A 24,799-nucleotide genomic window follows, 5' to 3' on the forward strand; every position below is an offset into this window, starting at 1 on the left:
ACTTTTATTTTAAAGCTACAGAAGGATCATATGGTGTTTTAGCAATTCTACTGTTTTGATAACCAAATTTCTCAATTATCTTCTCAACATAATGAGATTGAGAAATGGCTATCCCATCAGTTGACCGAGTCAACTTGATGCCAAGAATCACATTAGCCTCACCCATATCCTTCATTTCAAGCTTATTTTTTCAAAAATGACTTGGTTTCGGTAATAATATCTAAACATGATCCTATTAATAAAATATCATCTACATACAGGCATATAATTATCATTTTATCTCCTTTAACCTTGCAGTATATACATTTATCATTCTCATTTACAGTGAAGCCAAATGCAAGAATAGTTTTATCAAACTTTTCATGCTACTGTTTGGGTGCTTGTTTAAGTCCATATAGTGACTTAACAAGTTTACAAACTTTATGCTCGTTACCATGAGCTACAAACCCCTCAGTCTGATCCATGTAAATTTCTTCCTCGAGTTCACCATACAAGAAGGCTGTTTTCACATCCATCTGATGAATCGGGAGATTATACACCGAAGCAAGTGCTATAAGCACCCAGATTGTAGTCAATCGAGCTACCGGAGAATAGGTATCGAAATAGTCTATTCCCTCCTTTTGTTTAAATCCTTTAGCCACCAATCTGGCTTTAAACTTATCTATGGTCCCATCAGGTTTCAATTTTCTTTTAAAAATCCACTTACATCCAATAGTAGTACACCCCGGAGGGACATCAACTAGCACCCATGTTCCATTGGAAACAATGGAGTCCATCTCACTTTTGACAGCTTGTTTCCACTGCTTGGCTTCTAAAGAAGCCATAGCATCCTTGAAAGTTATCGGATCATCCTCGATGTTATAAGTGACAAAGTCACTTCCAAAATCCTTGACGACCCTAGCTCTCTTACTCCGTCTAGGTTCATCTGACTCCTCATGAGTCTGATTAGAACTACTAGGACCAACCCTCACATTCGACATCTTTTCCACATGTTCAGGAATAGATGTGGAGGCAAGTGAATCATCAAGCGAAACATTAGAAGGTATTCCTGTTTTTAAAGGAAATACATCTTCTAGGAATACAACATCACGAAATTCGACTATTGTGTTGACCTCAATGCCTGAAATTTCTGATTTAATAACCAGAAATCTTAAGGCATAACTTGTCTCCACATAGCCCAAGAACACAACATCGACAGTCTTAGGACCCAATTTCTTTCGTTTGTGTTCTGGGACTAGGACTTTTGCTAGGCACCCTCACACTCGAAAGTATTTCAGGCTTGGTTTCCTATCTTTCCACAACTCGAAAGGAGTACTCGTATTGTGTTTTAGAGGGACTCTATTCAGAATATGACAAGACGTATTCAAAGCCTGTCCCCACAAATACTTTGGTAACCCGGAGGTTAGTAGGAGACTGTTAATCATATCTTTGAATGTTCTATTCTTTGGTTCAGCCATTCCATTAGACGAAGGGGAATATAGAGGAGTCTCTTCATGAATAATGCCAAAAGTTTGACAATATTCATTGAACTTACTCGACTCATACTCTCCTCCTCTATCGGACCTTAGTATTTTAAGTTTCTTACCAGTTTGGGTTTCTGCTTCATTTTTAAACAAAATAAATTTGTCTAAGGCTTCATCCTTATTTTTCATAAGAAACACATAACGGTATCTACTGCAATCATCTATAAAGGTTATAAAATATCGTTTGTGGTCCCTGGTCAAAACTCCATTGAACTCACAAATATCAGTGTGAACTAAATCAAGTATTTCCGAATCCCTTTCAATTGACTGATAGGGTTTCCTAACTTGTTTAGCTTTTACACAAACTTGGCATTTGTAATTTCGTTCAATATTTTGACTAGGAATTAAATTCAAATTCATCATTCGTTTGATCGAATTGAAATTTAAATAAATTCATCATTCGTTTGATCGAATTGAAATTTAAATGACCTAACCTACTATGCCACAAAGTAGAAGATTCCACATTCAAAATAATAGAATCAGAAACATCAATTTTATTATTATCAACTCGAACTTTGAACAAGCCATCGTCTAAGTAGCCTTTACCAACAAAAATACCAAATTATTGAATAACAACTTTATTAAACTTGAAAACCAATTCATATCCCTCCCTAACTATTACAGAACTACTAATAATGTTTCTTCTGACAGTGGGTACATGATGAACTCTTTTCAGCGACAGAATGCGCCCTGAAGGAAACTTCAAGTCCACGCTTCCTATCCCAAGTACTTCAGCTGTACTGGAGTTCCCCATGCTTACTGTCCTTCCACTGATGGCCTGATAAGACACGAAGAGAGATTTATAAGCACAAACGTGCACATTCGCTCCAGTGTCAATCAACCAATCATACGGTTTGTAAATTGTCAAGAGTTCGGGTTGTACAGATACATACCCACCAGTTGCTCCTGAGGTGCTAGCACTGCTAGAACCTCCCACAACCATGTTTACAACTGCCTGCCCAGTCTTGGCCTTTTTATTAGGACAAAGCTTGGCCCAGTGTCCAACCTGCCCACAGTTCCAGCATGGTTTGTTTAATTTTGGTTTCTTATTTTTGGAGGCCTTGCTTTTATTGATGGCTTTTGAATTCGAGTTAATCTTATTCACTTTCTGTTTTCCCACTATAAGATTGGCCCTTGGTTGATGTTCAACAGGCATCTTGTGCATTTGATTTCTATGTTCTTCCTCAATGCTGATAGCAATCATAAGATCATCTAGAGACAATCTCCCTTTCTGATGCTTGAGTGTCATGCCAAAGTTTTCCCAGGATTTGAGAAATTTGTCCACTATGGACATGACCAGAAACTTCTTGGGAAGTTTCATCTCAGCATCAGTCAGAGCATGTTCAAGGTTGATAATCTCATGAGTCTGTTCAGCAATAGACCGGTCCTCAACCATTTGATACCTCATGAACTTGGAAACATAATACTTTTCGAGCCCTTGCTCTTCAGTATTATATTTCTGGTCCAACTCATCCCACAGAGACTTAGCAGTGTAAGAATCGAAACAATAGACATCGAAGAGCGTATTTGACAGGGCTGACAAAATCGCTCCTCTCCATATTTGATCCCTTTCTGTCCACTGCGCTATCTCAACAGTTTTGGGATCGGTATCAGTAGGTTCAGGTCTGATCACCTGAATCACTGACAAAAGTCCTTTCATCGTCAACCAAATTTTCATTCGCTGTTGCCAGCGTTTGAAAAATTGGCCTGAAAACTTGTCCGGTAAACCGGTCAAGTCGACCTTTTATGTGATCGGAATTGCAACAGAAATCGGCTCGGCCATCTTTAGTATTTTTGAAAACTAAAAGTAATGTATCAAATAAAGAATTTGAAAATAGCATTTTCCAAAACAGTTCCAACGACAAAATTCGATTTTTCAAAACATGTATATTTTCTTCAAGACTGTTGGAAAAATATTTAGTTTCAAGCAATCGAAATGACGTTTTGAAATATTACAATCGGATTTGAGAAATCAAAAGCAAATAAAGTCACGTTGGAACAGATAACATAACATAATTAGAAACGCTATTTATAACAAGAAATTTGAATCGAAAACTAACAACGAGAATTGCATCGTAACAATTCTCAGTCCAATTTGAAGTCGTTAATTTAACCGAATCGCAGAATTACTGCTTGCCTTGAAGAAAATATACGCCCCGTATCAGCAGTGCACCGGATCCAACGTAATTTCTCCCAGGATAAGACGGTTACAGTTCTTTCGGTTTTAGCACTATACCGAAGAACACCTCGATCAAACACTCAGAAGCTTGTTATCGAAACAAGAGACTCAAATCTTAGACACAATATAGAAGCCGAAAGAGGGAATTAGAGAAAACTCAAGAATGAGAGTTTGTTGTTTGTGGTGTGTCTCAAATGAAGAATGGACAAGCCTATATATAGGCTTCCAAAAATTTCAGCAATAAAGAAGGACATAATGGCAGTAATTTCCCCACATGAAACCGTCCAAATGAAATGAAGCAGCAGTAAAATTTGGTGGCAGTTTTTCTTTCTCAATAAATCACATTCAAATGCAGACTAAACCAAATTGAAAGTGAATTCAATGACTGTTGCTGTTACAAATCCGTGGGTTTCTGCTTTTGAAAATTCAAATACAACATTTTTGGCCCTGTAATTTTAGCATATTGATATATTAATTTATCCGTTATCTTTTTAGAGTTACAAAATAGTCCTATAATTTTATAATATTTAAATATTTTGGCTCTTTTGGTGCCAAATTTTGAAAAAATCACCAAAATTAATCATGTGTCCTTATTTTCAATCACCAGATTCTTTTAAGGTTTTTCGCCAACGGGACCTAGTTTTGTTGGTGAAGTTGAGGTCTCACGATCTTAAAGGTCATGGGTTCAAACTCCATCTTATGCATGGGATGTTGTTTCCACTAGAATAATAAGTGTGTTATTTTTACTAGAATAATAAGTGTGTTGTTTCTATGCATAATAGACGTTGGTTCCTCCGTAATAGTTCATTTAATTCAATCAATAATAATTCATAATTCTTATTAAAAATAAAAACTTATAAAGAGACAAGGGAAGGAGGGAACGAATAACTTTTCTTCCTTTTCTTAGTCAGTAATCTGACGTGACATTTAATGCACGTTATTTTTTTTTTTTTTCTAAATTTTCATTCATATTGTCAAAATTCTACTAATCAAAACAAAAAACCCAAATTTAAATGAAATGCGTGAAGGGCACATGATTTTATTTCGACGACTTTTGTAAAATGCAACACTAGCTAGAAGAATAAAAATTACGAAATGTTAGAAAAATACAGATTTATTTTACAATTTAAAAAAGATAAAATTATCAAAATACTCAAACTATAGCACCAAGATATATTTTACCAAATAACAATTGTTTTGTTCCTCCATTAAATTGCACAATGAAAAATTGCTGGACAAAAGGTTTGAAATTTGGCATGCACGTTATAACTTTCAGCCAAAATTGGCAATTTTCAGCCACAAATATATCAATATGTCATTTTTTTTTAAAAACAATTATGATTATTCATTATCAATTGAATTTCAAGTGAACCAGAAAGTGTTATCACTCCCTATTTTATAGGATAGAAATTACAATTTTTTCAATGTCATACGCATAATAGTAAAAAATCACGATAATGTTTGAATTCGTTTTCTTAGTGTTTTGTGAAGATATAAGTGTGTATTAGAGATAGTGTGTATATTCAGATTTGTTTTTAGAGATAACTTAAAATAAGTATTGTATGTTTAATGTTGTGTTTTGAGAGACAAAAATTACTCTTTATTGTCAAATTATGTCTTTTTTATATATATGTGTGTATATATATGTATGCATTTATGTTAAAACAGTTTAAAACACCTAGACAATGTGTTTCTAAATGATGGCAAATATTGAGTATGTTTTGACTCGTTTCGGAGATAACTTGAAAATGAAAATAAATATTATACACATTTTTGGACCCATATGTTAAAACTTTTTTAATTCAGTCTCATTTATTACGAATTCATTATATTATATTTTATAAATTTTCTTTAAGTCCTTACGTGACTTCATGATTAATAATTAAAGAAGAAGTCACAGGATTGTTAGTTCAAATCCATGTTGGACTACAATCCCGCGATTTCGATCTCCATAATTGGTTATTGAACGAAAAAATCACGTGAGAATTGAAAATATAAAAATTTCTAATACGTGATGCAATAGAAAATAATAACAGCTGAGATTAAATTATTTTTCTCACATAATACGTATATATTTAAAAATTAAATTGAATAAAGAAATAAAAGAAACCGACAAACAAAACTTAAAACTTATCTTAATCCTCTCTCGTCTCACCTTGTATTTGGTCTTCATTCTCTAGTCTCAATCTTCCCATTTTATTGCCGAGTCATTTGCAAGACTTGCCACTTTCTCTATCTCTTCCTTCTACCATATATGGCCAAAGGAAGTGGACTCTCCTTTGATCCAGATCACACTACTCTCACCACCCCCACCGCCCCAAAACCCACCACCACCTCCTCCGTCTAACAAGAACGACGTCCATGGACTCCTCCGCCCGATCGCCCCCCACCTGCATCCAGTTCCCCGTAAACCTTAACTGCACCACCCATGATCACCCTGATGATCATCATAATCTCATAGACGACAGACGGAAAATCATTGATGAGATGGACTTCTTCGCCGACAAGAAAGAAGCCCGCCGCTGCGAGCCCACTTCCGATGATGGTGCCGATGGGCCCTCGTCGTTCATGGATTTTAATGTTAATGTAAGTATGTCCATAGGCAATATTAATTAGTGCGTGTTGTGTGTATGTGTGTGTTTGCGTGTTTTTATCTCTTCTTCTCTGAGTTTTATTAGTTGGTTTCTGGTCTGAATTACGCAGACTGGTTTGCATCTTCTGACGGCTGCAAACACCGGCAGCGATCAGTCAGTAGCAGACGACAGAATATCTTCCAACGCTAACAATAAAAGAGGGAAAACTGAGGTGAGATATATAGAGCATTTAAGATTGACCCTTTAGAAATACGCACTTAGTGTGTGTCTGTGTGTGTGTGTAGAGAGAGAGAGAGAGAGTTGATGAGTAGTGGTATTGATAGAGGAAATTTATAATGGCAGCAGGTGGGATTTCTGAAGACTGAACTGCAAAGAATGAACTCAGAGAATCAGCGATTGAAGGAGATGCTGAATCAAGCGACAAACGACTACAAAGGCCTGCAGAGGCATCTGATGACACTGATGCAAGAACAGCAAAGTGATAATAACGGTGGAGGCAGTGCACAGGAACGCAGAGGTTGCAATGGAAATGGGAAGGTGGTCTCCAGACAATTCATGGATCTTGGACTGGCAGTGGCACCTGACACTGATGATGTTTCGTCCGAGGGGCCGATGGCAGACAAGGAAATCCGAGGAGGGGAGGATCTTGGTCCTGATAACAAGATTCCTAAGCTCAACAATCGGTCTCCTGATACAAGTGTTGATCAAGCTACTGAGGCCACCATTAGGAAGGCCCGTGTTTCGGTTAGAGCCCGCTCAGAGGCTCCCATGGTAATCTATATATATATATGTCTGCGTGTGTGTTTGACTTTGATTTCATTATCTTTGTGTTTGAATGATCATCTTTCACTTATTGAGGATGTTTGATTGATTTCTTGCATTGTAGTAGCATGTAATTCGATGTTGTTTTGGCTTGTGAATGATGAACAGATGACAGACGGATGCCAATGGCGGAAATACGGGCAGAAGATGGCGAAGGGAAATCCATGCCCTCGTGCATACTACCGTTGCACCATGGCTGCTGGTTGCCCTGTCCGAAAACAAGTATGGATGCTTTGATCACTGTTAAAGCTTTTAGCACCATCAGTCTTGAGGCTTTGATCATTCTTGCAAAGTCCTAATTTTATATATATGTAGAGTAATTTTTGATAATTAGGGGGTCTAGGATGTCGACCCTTTTATTTCAAATCAGTGTTTTATCTAGTTTTGATGATCATCATAGGTTTTCTATAATATCTTAGTAGGATATCACTATAAAATTCTCTACACTAACATAGTCGTCTCAACTGCAGGTCCAGAGATGTGCAGATGACAGAAGCGTCCTAATAACAACCTACGAGGGCAACCACAACCATCCACTGCCTCCTGCAGCCATGGCTATGGCCTCGACAACATCATCTGCCGCGAGAATGCTCCTCTCTGGATCAATGCCGAGTGCTGACGGCCTAATGAACTCAAACTTCCTAGCACGGACGCTCCTCCCTTGCTCCTCGAGCATGGCCACCATCTCTGCCTCCGCCCCATTCCCCACCGTCACATTAGACCTAACACAATCCCCCAACCCCTTACAATTTCCGAAACCTAATTCACCTGCAGCCCTCTTGCCCCAAATCTTTGGCCAGGCGTTGTACAACCACTCCAAGTTTTCCGGCCTACAAGTATCTCAAGAAATTGATCAAACGACTCAACAACTACCACCTCTAATTTCTTCCATGAAACAAGGAGTCCAGAACCAGTTGAACGTCGACACAGCAAATACCCTAGCAACGGATCCCAACTTCGCTGCAGCTTTAGCAGCAGCCATAACATCGATCATGGGTAGTTCGTGTCCGAACAACAGCAACAATAGTAGCACCAATAACATTAGTGGTGTGAACACTAGCGACAATAATAGCAATGGTAATAATAAACTCAGCAGCTCAGGCTATCCAGTTAACTGATACTCCATCCATGCAATTAGTCCTATTTTTATGTATGCCAATGTAGTATTTTTGGTTTTTTCTTGGAGAGTTCTCTTTTATAGAAAAGATCGAAATCACACATCTTACAATTCTTTTTCTTGCCTCATTGATTTCATTGATGTAATAATCCGAATTGATGTAAACAGCTAAAGAGCATTACATATGTAAGCTATAACAAGAAATACAGAAAAAGAGGTGTTTGTTTTTGTACCGATCTGGAATTTTGAAGATGTTTTGTGGATTTTGTCAAATGCCCTTTTGCGTAATTGTCCGTGCATGTCAATAAGCAAATAGTTCGGAAGAAAAGACATTAGCAAGAGAGGAAATTTATGACAGGGTTGAACTATTCTTGACCTGGAGTGTACGGCGTGATCCATGCTTGAAATAATATATATATATATATATATATAATATGTTATATTTGAAGTCCTATTCAAATGGAAGTGAAGGAAGGAGTCAAATTAGTCAATAGAACCTTCCCAAAATTGTCTACAAGTTGGAACACTTCAGAGGAGGAGAGATTTTGATTTATTGTCTTATTACCTGTTTGCTCGTGTCTGTTTGATCCTGCGATTGAATAGATTAAATTTAGGGCAAATTGCAATTTTCGTTCAGTTTTTTAGGGGTGGTAGCGTTTCCAGTCCAGGTCTTTTTCAAAATAGAATAGTAGAACAATAATTAAAAAAATTTGGCAATTTTAAGACAAATTACCCTAAATCAGTCGGAATTGTGCACATGGGGGGCACGTGAGCGTCTGAAAGTTGGGGGAAGCTCACGTGTCCGGTTAAATGGCTTAGGTGTAAAAAAAAAAGGGGCAACAAGACGTGGCAAAGCTAACGTGGAAAAAAAGGCCACTTAGCTTGCCCATAGATTAAAACCGCAAGTTTTCTTCTGCAAAAATCATTGACAAGTTACCCCCAATCTTTGCTATGCAAGAACCCTAGTTCGCTCCCAATCTTTGCCACGCAAGAAAAAATTCGCTCCCAAGACACGATTTAAGGAGAAATTGAGCAAGGAATTGAAGATGAGCAGTGTTTCATATCTCGTCGATTGCTATTGTGGAAAGAAGGCAGTGCTTCGGACCTCATGGATTGAGATTAATCCTAGAAGGACATTCCATTCATGTAAAAACTACAATGTAAGTTTGTTTTTCTTTTTTGTTCATCTCCACTTTGCTGAATTTTCTCCTCATTATATTTTTCTTATTTTCTTAACTGATTGTAGATGGGTCGGTGTGGTTTTTTTTATTAGGAGGACCCTCCAATGTGTAGAAGGGCGCGTACAATTATCCCAGGTTTATTGCGCAAGAAAAATGAAATGGAAGCTGAAATTTTGAAACTAAATTTCATGCATGGAAGACTTTGGGTGAGTGTTTGCATAATGTGCATTTGGGTGAGTGTTGGATTGTGTTTGAAGAAGCAACAAGAAAAATGTAGGGTGTAGAAGATGAAGAAGATGGTTAGGCTTAGTTCATATTGTACTATGTTTAGCAAGTGTTTGAATGTATTGTATTTGGTATTTTTGAAGTACTTGTATCACAAAATTCATATGTACTCATTTGGTTATGTGTAATGGAATTTTCCCCTGTTTCAATGTAATGTATTTAGTATTTAGTCTTATCTTTCAATTAATTGTATTACAAATTCATATTTAACCATTTGGTTATGTGTAATGAAATTTCTGCAAACAGAATTTAAGTGAACTTGGACTGTGAACTCATAATTTCTGCAAGTACCTGGACTGTAATCTCATACTTTCTGGCAAAATTTCTGCTAACCAAAACTTCAACAATGCAAACAAAAAACAAAACACTTAAATACCCCTGCTTCATGACATTTCACTTCACTTGCACAATGCAAACAAAAAACAAAACTCATAATTTCTGCCAAAAATTCTTACATTGCAATGTGTTTGACTTCATGACATTTCACTTCACTTGCACAACTAAAAAACACTATCCACAAAAACTAATAATTTGACTCTATTCCTACCACCATAAACTATCCACAAAAACTAATCATCTGACTCCATTCCTACCACCACAACACAAAAACCGATCCACAAAAGCAAGTGCACAAAAACTAATCCACTACAAGTGTGAAATAGACTACTTTTGCCCGTGATTCTCAGAACTTTGGGAAGGCCATTTAGAGATGTCAACCCACTTTCTCCCATGCTCCTTCACTATTGTCTTGGAAATAGGAGCTGTTGGCCTGCTTGAAAAAGAGGGCATGAAACTGGTACCAGTCATTGGAGGAGGTGCCCTGATGTTGAGTCTCGGTTGCAATGTCACTTGGGGTTGGAAAGATATGTTTGTCTTGGCCATCTGCAATTGTTCATACATCGTAGGCCCTTGAACACATGGTGGAGTGGGTGTAAGGCCAGGTTCTGTCAGTATTTCTGGCTCGACATCATGCTGCATTGGCTCATGTTGTTCCACAATTGGAGGTAAAATTGATGGTTGATCATTTACTCCACTATTTGTAGCAGGTATAGTCACCTAATTGAATAGCATTGAACACACTGTCAACCAATTTGTACAATAGGATTAGACACCCATAAAAAGTGAGCATGCTTACCCTATTTTCACTTCTTGGATGTTTTTTTTCCCTGTTTTCTTGCAATCTTCGTATTAGATATTCCCTTATCCATTCTAGAATTGTAAAAATAGGCTTATCTCTTGCATCCATTATGTTTGCATTGAAGTTTTCACAATAATTATTAAGTAACATATCACATTTTGGCAATTCAGTAAAATGTGACTTACTCCACTCACTTGGGGGCTTCTCATTCAACCAATCAAAAGCTTTCTCATCTAACTTCTTTACCTCTTCCATTCTTAGTTTGAACTCCCCCACTGTGCTTGCTCTTGCTGCCTTCCACATTGTATTTTTATATGCAAGACCCTAAAACCCGTATTCTTGAAATTATTGTGTACACAAAACCTGTGTGCAGCATTAGGAAAGACACTTTGAAAAGCCTGTATGAGTCCTTTCTGTTTGTCTGAAATAAAAGTGTATTCACTGTCCCTCTGAATACACACATCCTGTTTCAGCATCGTTAAGAACCATTCCCATGTGTCTGTAGACTCCCTCTGGACCACAGCATATGCAATGGGGTACAAGTTATTATTCGGGTCCAGCCCTACAGCAGTTAGCAATATTCCCTTATGAGGTCCCTTCAAATGACAAACATCTACACATATAACAAGCCTACAACCTCCCAAAAACCCCTGCTTCGAAGCACTGAAACATACATAGAACTTTTCAAATCTGTTCTGCCCATTTTCATCATTAATCCCCAATATGACAGTTGAACCAGGGTTTGTTTTCCTAAGCTCCTTTGCATAATCCCACAGTTTTGTGAATTGATACTCCGGGCTTCCTTCCAGTTTCTTTAAAGCTTCTCTCTTGGCCCTGTACACTTGATCTCTAGACACATGACATCTAAGCTCATTCATGATGTCTACCCTCCACCCCTTTACACATCTTTTTGGATTATACTTGAAGTCCTGAAGATATCTTTCACTTAGCCAACTAGTTTTCACATTTTTTACTTTGAATACTTGTGGGCATGTGTGCTCATCCTTGTACAGATTAACCTGGAAAGTTTGTTCATTCTTCAACTTTGTTGCATGTATTTTCCACTCACATCCCTCCCTAGAACACACAGCATAGACCCTGAGGAATCATTCTCAGTGAACTTGACAGTTCTCTTATTTTTTATTGCATGTGATTGCACTGCTTTTTTGAACTCTTTTTTAGAACTAAAAATCATTCCCAAGTGCAGGATCATACATTTGATCTGGATTGAATGCAACAAAATTAGGCCTTTTCTCCTCATCATCTGACTGCCTATGTTCATCTAGATAATTCTCACTAGCCACCATATCAATTGATTCATTTTCAAAGTTGTCTACCTCAGCATCATTTGACCCACTAACAATACCTATATCATTTTCATTGTCTAAAAACTCTACATTTTCTTCAAATATATCCACACCCCCTGCCTCAGTTTCATTATTAATCTCATCATTCTCCAAACCCCCTTTTTCAGCATTCATGTCATTTCCTCCTCCTACAACTCCCAAAATCACTATGTCATCATTCTCCACTACTTTAGTCTTCCTCTTCTCCTTATCCATCACCTTCCCCTTTCCCTTTTCCTTTCCCTTCCCCTTTGCCTTTGTTTTACCCTTTTCCCCCCTCACTGGACCAGTTTCAACAGCAACCTCATTAGGTTCTGGAGGCGTATCTTCGATATATACTGTAAATTCCCTAGTTTGCATGTGATTAAAAGCTTGTTCTAGTATATCTTCATCACTGAACAATAGTTTAAAGCCACCATTTTTATTATGTAAAACCTTATTCCTTCCCTAGAAACCCCACATTTTTCAACACAAAGTTCAAGATTTTGCCTGTTCATATGAGTCACATTAACATAATCAAATTTCTGTACTTTCCCACCAGTGCAAGCTGCAACAGGCATGTTTCTATGTTCACCCCCCTAGAACACAACTACAGTTACGGATTCTATTTCAGGGTCTATAAAAGAGCATAAAAAAAAAGAAACATAAGCAACATAGCAATAACAACACACCATACCAACACCAACATTATATTATTATGATAGCAATTTCATGGGGGACGACATTTCCACTTTACAAAATAGCAATACAAAGAAAAAAAAAAAAACAGACATACACAGACAAAACAACAAAGAACAATCATCTTTATGGGGACCATGTTTTCCCTTTTCACAATAGCAAATTTATTTCCTTTAAATACTATTCTGAGAGCACTAAGCATAATGCGAGCAAAATAACAAAAAAAAAATGGAGGAACCACTTACGATAAGCAGGCGGAGGCATATTCACATACCTGTCTACGTGAATGACGACCATCTTCCCACAATCGATTACCGTAGTAAAATTTCCTTTTCCTTCGTGCTAGAGTTCAGTAATTTCATTTTTCACTCTTTTTGTTTCTTTACATTGAGGGATTTGGCTGGGGATTTTTACCCCTCTTTCTTTACCCTAGCCTGTAAAACAGGTGAGAAGACAACAACACGTGCTAAAGATGTGCTGTCTCTTTTCCCTCCAACGATGTCCGCGTTGGCAAGTTGATGCGGATTTTTTTCCACGTCAGCATTGCCACATCATGTGGACCTATTTTTTTTTTTTTACACGTAAGCGGTTTCATCGAACACATAAGCTTCCCCGAATTTTCAAACGCTCATGTGCCCCCCCACGTGCATAATTCCGGCTGATTTAGGGTAATTTGTCCTAAAATTGCCAAAATTTTTTAACTACTGTTCTACTATTTTATTTTGGAAAAGACCTGGACTGAAAACGCCACCGCCCCTAAGAAACTGGATGAAAATTGCAATTTGCCCTTAAATTTATGTGTAAATACAATTTCTTTTGTTGCCTGCTGCATTTTCAGTAATTAAATTGTAAGTAACTTATTTTAAACTTAGATTTTGATAAAACTTATAATCTGTAATTCTACTGCAATTATTTATTTTATTTAATTACCCGTTATGCCTATTAAATAATTTTTTAATAACATTTTCTAAAACCAATTATATTATAATTAATTATGCAACTCATGTGGACCAAAATGTGCCTTAATTGAATCCACACTACAAAAATATTATTTTATATATAATACAATTTTTTTTAACGATCATATAAATATTTTGTAATAGTTTTTTATTAATAGTAACGACTATTGTAATGGCAGCCTTCCGCGGCTTTTGTGAGCGTTACAAAATATTTGTAATGGCTTAGCTAGCGGCCATTACTACTTGTAACGCCTGTGAAACCGTTACAATACTTGACCAGATGCAAAAAAGTGAGTTTGGACCTGTTTTTGGAATTGCCAAATTAAATTTGATATATTACTGGAACGGCTAGTGTAATACATATAGTTATGAGATTGCTTCAATTTGAAAACAATCTTTTGTACTCCCTTTGTAACTGGCGTGCATTATGTTGTAAAGATTTTTATCACGAGTTTTGTAATACTTTTTTCAGCACATGTTACAACGGCCTTTGTGGCTCTTGTTGTGAACGTTGATTTAGTTTTGCATCGACCTTTGTCACTTTTTCTTATACTGCTTTAGTAATGATTTTTTGAGAGGCCTTTTCAAAAATTGATAACTCTATTTTATACGGTCTTTGGAACTGTTTCGTAATTATATGATAGTAATTATTATTCAAAAATTGTTAAAAAAGCCATTACAAAGATAAAATATTTTTTATATTATTTATTTGTGTTTAATGTATTTTAATATTCATTTTTGTAAAAATAAATTATTGCATTTTTTGTTATATATAGTTTAATTTGTTAAATGTAAAATATTATATTGATAACATTTCATATAGGAAGAAAAAAAATAATTTAATTAAAAAAATAAAAATATTGTATTTTTATAAATAAAAAGAAATCATAATCTAAATCAGCTTCCCGCGATCGATAGCGTCTTTCTTGTCCTCGTCGTCGTTGTGGGTGTTGGGGGATCAGTTGGAGGCTAGGACAGTTGGGACGGCGCGGCGGAGGAGCGGGCCAAGTGGTCGCCATTCGCTGCATCCACTCCTCTAGCGTCGTGACCCCATCATCAAGGTCGGGGCGTGGCGTTTGTAGTGGCAAGGGCGATGGAGCATTGGAGCTGACAACCACAACTATTGCTCGGTTGGGGCCACCGAGCCTTGAGAGGATGATGGAGGATCTTGATCACTGTTTGGCTGGGTCTGATGTTCCTCCATCATCCTCAGGAACAACTCCTGTGAGTAGATTAATTGATTAGTAAAATTAAAAAAAATAATTTTAAATTAAAAAATTAAATTATAACATACTTCCTGCGATGTTCGCTTCCCTTGGACTGCTCCATTAGTCGTCTTACTTCTTTTTATAACACTTTTCGAATACCTCCATCTGCTTGATAAGGTGTTCGAGTTGTGCCTCCTGTTCAAAAATCATTTAAAAAAATAATTAGTAAATTAAAAAAATAAATTAAATTAAGACTATAGTTCAAATTACTTACCATTTTATGCTTGTGCGCCCCTAAGGAGGACGAGCCCCTGCAGTGGACGGTAGCAGTTGCGTCCAGCTTGTCTGCCCGATTGGCCTTATTTTTCGTCGACTCTGACTGGAAATTTGGGCTCGCCTAGTAAGCAAGAGCTGGGGGTATACCTCCTCGGCTAGCCACAGCGGTCGGACCAACTGATTCCAGTTGTTTGTGAATCGCTTCTGCAGAAACTTATCTGCCTATGACTTGACGACCTTGAACATCTACTCGTCACTGTAGTCACACCAATAAGACAATGGAAAATTTCACATATTAAAAACAAATATAAATATTAGATAAAAATGTTAGTATTACATAAAAATAAATACTATTCTTCTCTTTAAATTTAAAACTAGAATAACTGGTGTTCTTATGGGATCTGCGATATGGATCCCCAGGGATGCGGATAATGTCTGCGGACCATACCATTAATCGTAGATTGAAAATCTTAGTCTAACCCAAAAAACTAATTAAATATTAAAAATAATAAAAAATAATAAAATTATTAGAAAACAATTAATAAATTTTGTTATGTTGCCTCGCATCCCGGAGACTGATATAATGTCGTTGAGACACTGGTGGTAGTGGTGGTGCATCCTACGGCTTAGGGGGTTTATGAACTGCTCGGCCGTGCTGCAAGTGACCCTGCTGTGGTGGGATCTGCAACCATGGTCGGCGGCAAGAATGCAGGCTCTGGTGGTGGGGGTGCATCTAGTTATAGGACCAAAATTGTGATTTTTCCTATAAATTACACCAACATATTTACATGTATGACACATTTTTTAGAAAGGACATGACAAAAGCAAGTTGTTAGGCCAAGTATGAGGGGCTGGCAATTTTACTCCCAGTGTGCAGAATATTGGCACCATGAAGTTATAGGAGCTCCCATATATGCAGTCACCCAAAGTTAAAGGCTCTCAAACCTGTATTTCAGGAGCAGTGGTGGAAGAAGGGGAACCTGACGCATAATATACAACTTGTGAAAGGATTCTTGGAGACGGCACAAACTTTAGCCAACTTGAATAGACAAGATGAGCTGTTCATATTCTTGGAACACTGCTGTCGCATTATTTATTCCAAGACGGTCAAATTTGAACAAATTATGCTACAGCAGTGAGCTAAGATGGAGTGGATGAAGGGAGGGGACCAATGTTCTCGCATGTTTTTTCGCAAAATTGCACAGAGGCGGACTGCGAGAAGGATTCTTCAAATTAATGATGTTCATGGGACCACTCACATGGAGGCGAATGCTGTGAGCCATGAATTTGTAGTTTATTATCAGTTCTTGTTGGGAGGAGTTCGACGCTGTGAGGTTATGGATTTTCGATACATGAGACCATGGGCACAACATGTATTATTTGATGAGGAGGCCTCACAGCTTGTCTTGCCCTTTACGCCGGAGGATGTGAAACTTGTGATATTGATATTGTTGACGACAAAGCTCCGAGGCCTGATGGTTTTTCTTCAGGATTCTTTAAAGCTGCTTGGCCGGTGGTGGGGAGTGAGGTCACTAATGCTGTTATGAATTTCTTTACAACGGGGAGGCTACTGAAGCAAATTAACAGTACGCTTTTGGCACCTATTCCTAAGAACACTCCCCTATGACTGTTGCTGATTTCTGCCCTATTTCGTGTTGTAATGTTTTGTATAAGATTATTGCAAAACTACTTGTCCAAAGATTGAGTGTGATGTTGGACAAGTTAATTAGTCCCTGTCAGGCTGCATTCGTACCTGGTAGAAGTGTTGGGGACAATATTATGTTGGCACAGGAACTCTTTACCGGCTACAATCAAATGCGGTTACCACGGAGGTGTGCGTTAAAAGTGGATATTCGCAAGGCCTATAATACAGTAGAATGTGATTTTTTATTAGTTGTGTTGCAACTATTTGGGTTTCCAGTGGTATTCATGAAATGGATTGAGAAGTGTGTCACCACTATCTCATTCTCGGTGGGGATGAACGGAAAACCGCATGGTTTTTTCACAGGTGCCCGGGACCTTCGACAGGGTGATCCACTCTCGCAATACCTACTTGTACTTGTGATGGAAGTGATGCACTTGGTATTCTTACAGATGATCGACCAGGACGGAGGCTTTACCTTCCATTGGAAATGTGAGCCTTCTCGTCTTTTTCAGTTGGGGTTCGCTGATGATTTCTTATTGTTCTGCCGTGTTGACATTGACTCCATTAGAGTATTCAAAGAAGGATTAGATCGGTTTGGGACGTGGTCAGGACTATGACTTAATGTGGAGAAGAATCATCTTATTATCTCCCGATCTGCACAAGGACTGAAAGAGCAGATGTTAGCGGTTCTTGAATTTCAGGAGGGGCTTCTACCGATGAGGTACTTAGGCTTTCCCTTAATCTCTTCTAGACTGTCTATTTCTGACTGCCAAAAGGGGTTATTAAGAACATTTAGAAGCGCCTGCGGACTTTCTTATGGAAAGAAAAAGGGAGCAGTGGTTACACCAAAGTGGCGTGGAAGAAGTTTGTAAACCACTGGTTGAGAGAGGACAAGGGCTGAGGGATATTAGCACAATGAACCCTACTCTCATATGCCAAAATTATGTGATGTTATCCGGTGTGATAGGACTTCCATTTGGGTTGATTGGCTATACCAAAGGCGACTACATGATGCTCCAATATGGACAATCCCTGATCATAGAGGCTCGTGGGGTTGGAAGAAAATGGTATGTCTGCGAACGTGGCTGGGACCAATAGTGGAGTACCATATTGGAGATGGAGGTGACTTTTATCTCTGGAAGGACCTATGGCATCATCTCGGTCCTCTTATGGAAAGATTCATGAGGGGGCCGATCACCATTGGTCTTCATGAATCCATCAGACTTAGCTTTGTCATCCAGGGAGGTCAGTGGTAGTGGCCTCTCATTACCGGCATAGAGTACTTGGAGATTACTCACACGCTTCCACCGATTTATGGGGATAATGATCGAATTATTTGGAGATTTTCAGGTGGAATCCCTACGATCCAGGCTCTATATCGATTATTTGATCCACCAGGCCCGAAAGTAGGTTGGGCTTTACTACTTTCGGGCGCTTTAAGATACCTCACCACATGTTTATCTTATGGCTTGCTATATTGGAGAAACTACCTACGATGGACAAACCATGGTTATCTCACTTAGGTAGATGTGTATTGTGATGAGGATGAGGTGGAGACACACACACACACACACACACACCTATTCTTCCGATGTCGATACAGTCGCCAATGCCTTCACGCTATTAGACGACTTGTACGCTTTGCGTGGCCTAATAGAGATTGGATGACAGATGTTGAGTGGGCTGCAAGGAAGTGAGGGGTAAATATATCGTCAATGTGTCCTATCACGCATTACTAGGTGCGTGTATCTATCATATATGGAGAGAGAGAAATCTTAGGCGATTCGAGCATACTGAGCGGAACCCGAATATTGTAGCTAGCTTAATTGTGGAGGATGTTAGACAACATACACTTGGCATTACTTTAGCTAGCTCTCTTAGTACACATGCGCTTTATAGATTGTGGTGTATCCCTTGGCCTGTCGAAGGAACACTAGTTGATTCATGATTGTTGTATTATATCTTTTTCTATTTATGAAAATTACATTTACCGAATTTTTTTTTTGCTCCTGTTTGAATTTAGTTTGAAAATTAAGCCCTATAATTAAGAAAGGCACATTAAGGACAAAATTCATTGAACATTGCAAATTTGACCAGAATTCTGCATTTGCCCCTCATGCGAGTCCCAAATTTTGGCCGATTGCAATTTGCGGTAGATTTTGACCTTAATGTTCCAATCTTTTAGATTAGGGTTTAATTACAAAGTTGCATTCCAATAGGACTAAAATTGTCACCCCCATTAATTTTTTATGAAAGAAGTAATGATTTGTTTCCAATCCAAAATCAACAACAAATACAGAAGTCATCACACAAAATTATAGCATAAGAAAACTGTGTATCTTTTCCATGCACACCAAAAAAATATGATCATCATAATCGAAATATACATGCATGAAAGATCCTAAACTACCATTAACCCGTTTTCCACTCAGTAGAGACAACTTATATCTTACACAACTTGACTAGCTCACACTTCTTGATATTCATTCAACATAGTCAATGCTTCCATGAGAATCTGCAACGACCCATTCTTTTTAATTCCATCAATCTCTTGTTTCTGTTATGCCATAAAGACCAAAAAAAGCATGAAAGAATGATAACTCTCTTCATTCCCCAACACCAAAAAAGTTTCAGAAACCTAGTCTGCAACCTCCTCTCTCTATTTCGAAATTACACTTCATGGGAGATGACTAAGACCCTAAATCTATCTCGCAAAAGGACATTCAAGCATAATATGCTTAATAGATTTAGTCCCACACAAACAGATTGAGCAAAACACATCTACTCCATGTTGCTGCCTCGATAAATTCTCTGTTGTTGGCAACGCACTATAACACAACCTCCAAACCATCACACGTACCTTTAATGGAACACTCATGTGCCACAACCTTTGTCAAAACTTGTCCCAATATGCTGGAATGTACGACAATGAATATGGCGATGATGGCACACTCGTTCATCCCATTTCCATAGCAAGACGAGAGGTACTTTTTATTGAAAATATACTATTTTGATAATACTGGCTGGTTTTCCAAAAGATGAAAGACAATCCAAGGAAGACGCAGAAATCAGTTAGAGATCTTCATATGTCTTCTCATGATTCCCAATCAGCATCATAGTAAGCAACCAAATATAGAGAAGCACCTGTAGGAAAAAATAAACCAGTGTTAGGGGTGCCTTTAAGATATCTTAGCAAATGATGTGCTGCATCCCAATGTTGTTGGCATGGGTGTTGCATAAACTAACTAAGTTGTTGTGTTGTATGGGAGACATCTCGCTATGTAAATCTCAAGTAAAGAATCCTCCCAATCAACCATCTATAGAACTCAGGATTAGATAACAAGTACCCTGTTTCAGCTGAAGAAAATTTAATGCCAGTATGAAGGGGAGTTGAAGTTGCCTTAGATTGTGTCATCCCTTGCATCCAAAAGCAAGTCTTTAATGTACTTAGTTTGTGTAACTACAACCTCTTCGTTGGACCGAGCTATCTCTAGACCAAGATAATACTTGACTGCTCCCGGATCCTTTATAGCAAACATGTCGTTGAGATAAGTTTTAACTTCTTGGATAGCAGATGTTGATTCTCCTGCAATGAGAATGTCATCGACATAAACAAGTAAACATATAAAACCTTTAATTGAAGACTTAGTGAAAATGCAATTGTCATGTTTAGATTGTAAGAAACCAAAAGCTTCAAACTTTGAAGTAAATTCCACATTCCACTATCTTGATGCTTGCTTTAGCTTATAAAAGGATATTTTTAGCTTGCAAACATAGCCCTCTGGAACTTCATATCCTTCAGGAGGCTGCATGTATATGTTTTCTTTCAAGAAACCATGTACGAAAGCATTATTAACATCCACATGGTGCAATAGCAAATTTTTTAGAAGTTGCAACAACAAGAAGAATCCTAACTATTACAGCTTTAGCTACTAGGGAAAAACTATCTATGTAATCAATCCCTTCTATTTACTTGTATCCTTTGGCAACTAATCTAGTTTCATACTTATCCATTGAACCATCAGCCTGAAGTTTAAGCTTATAGATCCAATTGCAGGCTATTGCCTTTTTTTTTCTTTGGGCAAGGGAGTGAACCATCCCAACTATTATTTTTATGTAGTGCATCTAATTCAATCTCCATTGCTTGTCTCCATTCTTGTGATTGACAAGCTTGTTTATAGCTCTTAGGTTCCTAAAAATTAGATAAAGAAACCAAGAAACAAGTATGCAAGGAACTAAAGGAAGTAAGAAAAGGAGTAAAATCATTAGAGTTAGCATAAATACAGTAAAAATCTTGCATCCAAGCAGGTTTATTAGTGACCCTGGAAGATCTTCTCAGGACAGGTTCATTGCTCAATTCAGTTTCTTATTCAGTGACAGGCAATTCCACTGAGTTATTATCTAGACTGTCTTCAGCGATTTCTTGAGTTTTGGAAGGCCCAAAACCTGCATCATCCAAGTTAATAGGCAAAGCACAAGTAACAAGGTCCAATTATTTTTGTGCATAAGGAAAAACTCCTTCATGAAAGACCACATCCCCAAAAATAAATAAGGAATGTGTGTTAAGATCATAGAACATGTATCCTTTTTGTCCAAAAGCATACCCCAAAAACATTGCGTTGATGGCTCTGCAATAAAAGAATTCGTCTTATGAAGCTACATATTAGTAGCAAAACATAATGTTCCAAACACTTTCATGTGTTCATATCTTCTATGTAAAACTTTGATTCCAGTTTAATACCTGTGTAGGCAATCTATTATTTTTATAAGTTGCAGTGAAAAGAGCTTCATACAAAAACATAGTAGGCATATTGGACTGAAACGTAAGTGCCCGGGAAATTTGAAGCAAAGTGTTTATGTTTAATTCCAACTATTTAATTTTATTGTGGGGCATGTGTGCAAGTTCTTTGGTGAATAATGCCTTCCTCCATCATGAATTTCTGACATTCAAGACTACAAAATTTTGTACCATTATAACATCTAATAGTCTTAATTATTTTCTCAAATTAAGTAAAAATCATTTTATGAAGAACCTTTAAAACAGACAAGGCTTGAGATTTATATTTCATTGAGTATGCCAATATACTTCTACTATGATGATCTACTAAAGTAAGCATAATAAGTACAATAAGATAAAGAAGGTTAATTGTATGATCCCCATATGTCCATAGGTATAAGATCAAACGCATTTGCAACTTGTTTATTATTAAGAGAAAGAGGTAATCTAGGTTGTTTTGCAAGAGAACAGATTTCACACAAGTCAAGTGATGGCTTTGTCTTATTTAAAAACTTTAGATGATTGAGTATGACAATAGATGTGTGACATGATCTTTTATGCCATAGATTTACATCTAAAGTTCTAGCAGCGAGCCCTTGTTCTTGAGAAAGTTCCAGTGAGTCATTGATGGTGTCAATCTTGAAAGAATTTGCATCCAAAATGTACACTTTTCCTAGTAGCCTTCCTACTGCCACAATTTGACTAGTCCTGTGGTCCTGTAAAACAAAATAGAAAGGGTAAAATTTGAACTCAACATTTGAATTATCACATAATTTTCTAATAGAAAACGAGTTAAATTATAAGGAGGGCACATGTAGTACACTGGCTAAAGAATATTGTTTGGAAGTTGAACATTTCTCACAGTATCTACATGTTGTTTAGAGCCGTCTACTAGATGGATGCATAAATCAGATTTAGGTTTCTTAGGATTTTGGAAAAGAGACACATCAGTACACATGTTTGAAGTAACTCCACTGTCAATAACCCAAACTTTAGAGCATTCAACACAAAGTTAAGGACAGACTTACCTAAAAAAATCCTCAAATTCATCTATTCTTGTTCTTTCAAAGGTACCAAGTGCAACACCCTCCATAAATTTCTTTAGTTCTCCTCTTATGAGTTCTGCCACTGCTGGTTCATCTATGGAACTTTGAGTTGATTCCTACCCAGGAGTGTGACTGTCAACTGTGCTCAAAATTTTGTTGGAACCAGCTCCAGCCTTTTTCTTTTTTTCTTTTTCCAAATTTATAAGTACCTTATACCAGTCAGGATACTTTAAAAGTTTAAAAAAACTTTAATTTAGGTGCCCAGACTTCCCATAGTAATAACATATATGTCCTTTCTTTTCTTGTGCAATTCTTTTATTGAGTCGATTTTTGGCCCCATTTTCTTTTCCTGTCTGGAATCCTCTTACTTGCATTGCAACATTATGCAAGGAGTTCTAAAATATTGAGCTGATTTCTCTTTGTCTTTATTCTATTAGGACCACTGCATATGCTTTAGATATAATTGGCAAAAGCTCCAGCATTAGAATTTGTCCTCTAATGCCTTCAAAGGTGTGATTCAGACACATTAAAATTGCATCAAGTGATCTATTTTCCCTCAATTATGGCAACTCCTTAGAAGCTCCACAACTGCATGAAGTTGTTGTCACCAAATATTCCAATTTATCCCAAAGTTTCTTTAATTTCTCAAAATACGCTGACACTAAAAGTGTCCTTGAGTGGTTGTGGTGATATCTCTCTGTAATTGATGTAGTAAAGGGTCATTACTTACTCTATATCTGGATTCTATTTCCAACCACAACTCCCTTGTAGTGTCAATACAAAGAAAGACTCTATTATATCTTTCGAGATAGTGTTCAAGATCTAAGAAATTACCAAGGAATTTGTTTTAATTAATTGCTCATATTCTTTAGAGTTTTCTGCCGGTCTGGGGCTACTGCACGTTATGAACCCCAACTTCATCTTGGTTCTCTTGATGAATCGAATCCACGGTGGATAATTTGTTCCTGACACCACATTTGCGACCAAGATTGCACCATGATTTTCAGTGATCTGCATCTGTAAAAGATCCAAACTTTCTTCCCCTTTTCTCCTAGTTTTGTGGGTCTGGTCATGATGGACTCTATTGTTATAGGTTGATTGTTGATCGTCTTAAGGATTACTTTTACTGTTGAAGAAATGAAGTGAGAGCATCAAAAATCATCAAAAGATGGCTCTGATACCATGATAAGATAGAGGATGGAAGAGAGTAGTACACTCAACCATGGAAGAAAAATGTATAGAGAATGAACAGAGTAGTGCTTCCGGATGAAGGAAAAATCTATAACAGTAGCAAGTTCAAGTGAGATATAGCTGGAGTCAACCAAGTGCCACTTAAATAACTAAGCAAGTGACTAACTGCTAAAACCGAACTAGACTAACTAACTAATAAACTGCAAGCTGAATGACTAACTAAACTAAAACTAATTAGTTGCTAAACAAAGAAAACATGAATATCAAAAGCGTGTATAGTAAAGCACGGTTACTGCTTATAATGAATATAATGAAATACATTGAAGTTAACAGACTCCTCCTCGAACATCTGCCAAATAACCCGCCTATAAAAACTTATGAGCATTTATAATACTACACCAAGTCAGTAATGGTTAGCCCCCACTCCCGCTTCAAAAAATGTTGAAGACGAAAATATTTTGCCTTCAACACTCTACTCAACAAAGAATTCAACCGCGAAAGCAGGTGCCACGTTTACTTAGCCAACAATGCCACATCAAACGCCTTGAAACAATGAAACTCGAAACCTTCTACTGCGGTGCCATGACACAATTTCTTCCAAGTCGCCCAATGTACATGTTTGTCCCTTTTGTTGTGCAGCATAAATCTGCTAATGTTGATTCAATACTTCCCAACACATGATTCGCTAGTTTGAAACACGATACTGCAAATGTGGGCATCGACCAAATGACAGGTTTAATAAGTACCTCTTTTCCCTCTTATGACAGCAACTTTATGTTCTAGTTGTGAGTATTACTCTATATATGATTCCGAATACTTAAAAATAATTCTGCC

The 24,799-nt window shown here is 37.4% G+C and overlaps 2 protein-coding genes across 3 annotated transcripts; both read left to right on the forward strand.

Annotated features, from left to right (window-relative positions):
- Positions 5,893-8,303, forward strand: LOC105162628 (probable WRKY transcription factor 31). Of its 2 annotated transcripts, none has more exons than XM_011080705.2 (5): positions 5,893-6,288; positions 6,406-6,507; positions 6,639-7,067; positions 7,227-7,340; positions 7,589-8,303. In XM_011080705.2, exons 1-5 carry the CDS (start codon positions 6,064-6,066, stop codon positions 8,234-8,236), a joined length of 1,518 nt encoding a protein of 505 aa, XP_011079007.1. In that variant the 5' UTR covers positions 5,893-6,063; the 3' UTR covers positions 8,237-8,303. The 2 variants fall into 2 exon arrangements, with proteins under 2 accessions (XP_011079007.1, XP_011079008.1); XM_011080706.2 differs by having other exon boundaries at positions 6,642-7,067.
- Positions 16,452-17,568, forward strand: LOC105162747. The gene is made up of 2 exons (XM_011080867.1): positions 16,452-16,784; positions 16,981-17,568. Exons 1-2 carry the CDS (start codon positions 16,452-16,454, stop codon positions 17,566-17,568), a joined length of 921 nt encoding a protein of 306 aa, XP_011079169.1.

Source organism: Sesamum indicum, linkage group LG5 (assembly GCF_000512975.1).
Source record: "Sesamum indicum cultivar Zhongzhi No. 13 linkage group LG5, S_indicum_v1.0, whole genome shotgun sequence".
Classification (NCBI taxonomy): domain Eukaryota; kingdom Viridiplantae; phylum Streptophyta; class Magnoliopsida; order Lamiales; family Pedaliaceae; genus Sesamum; species Sesamum indicum.

What these genes read in the sequence shown, in the direction of transcription:
- LOC105162628 (XM_011080705.2), top strand. Translation starts at nt 6,064, where the DNA reads ATGGACTCCTCCGCCCGATCGCCCCCCACCTGCATCCAGTTCCCCGTA. An exon ending in TCATGGATTTTAATGTTAAT is followed by an intron (nt 6,289 to 6,405) that starts GTAAGTATGTCC and finishes TGAATTACGCAG; the next exon opens with ACTGGTTTGCATCTTCTGAC. An exon ending in ATAAAAGAGGGAAAACTGAG is followed by an intron (nt 6,508 to 6,638) that starts GTGAGATATATA and finishes TTATAATGGCAG; the next exon opens with CAGGTGGGATTTCTGAAGAC.
- LOC105162747 (XM_011080867.1), top strand. Translation starts at nt 16,452, where the DNA reads ATGGAGTGGATGAAGGGAGGGGACCAATGTTCTCGCATGTTTTTTCGC. An exon ending in CAAAGCTCCGAGGCCTGATG is followed by an intron (nt 16,785 to 16,980) that starts GTTTTTCTTCAG and finishes GTTTTGTATAAG; the next exon opens with ATTATTGCAAAACTACTTGT.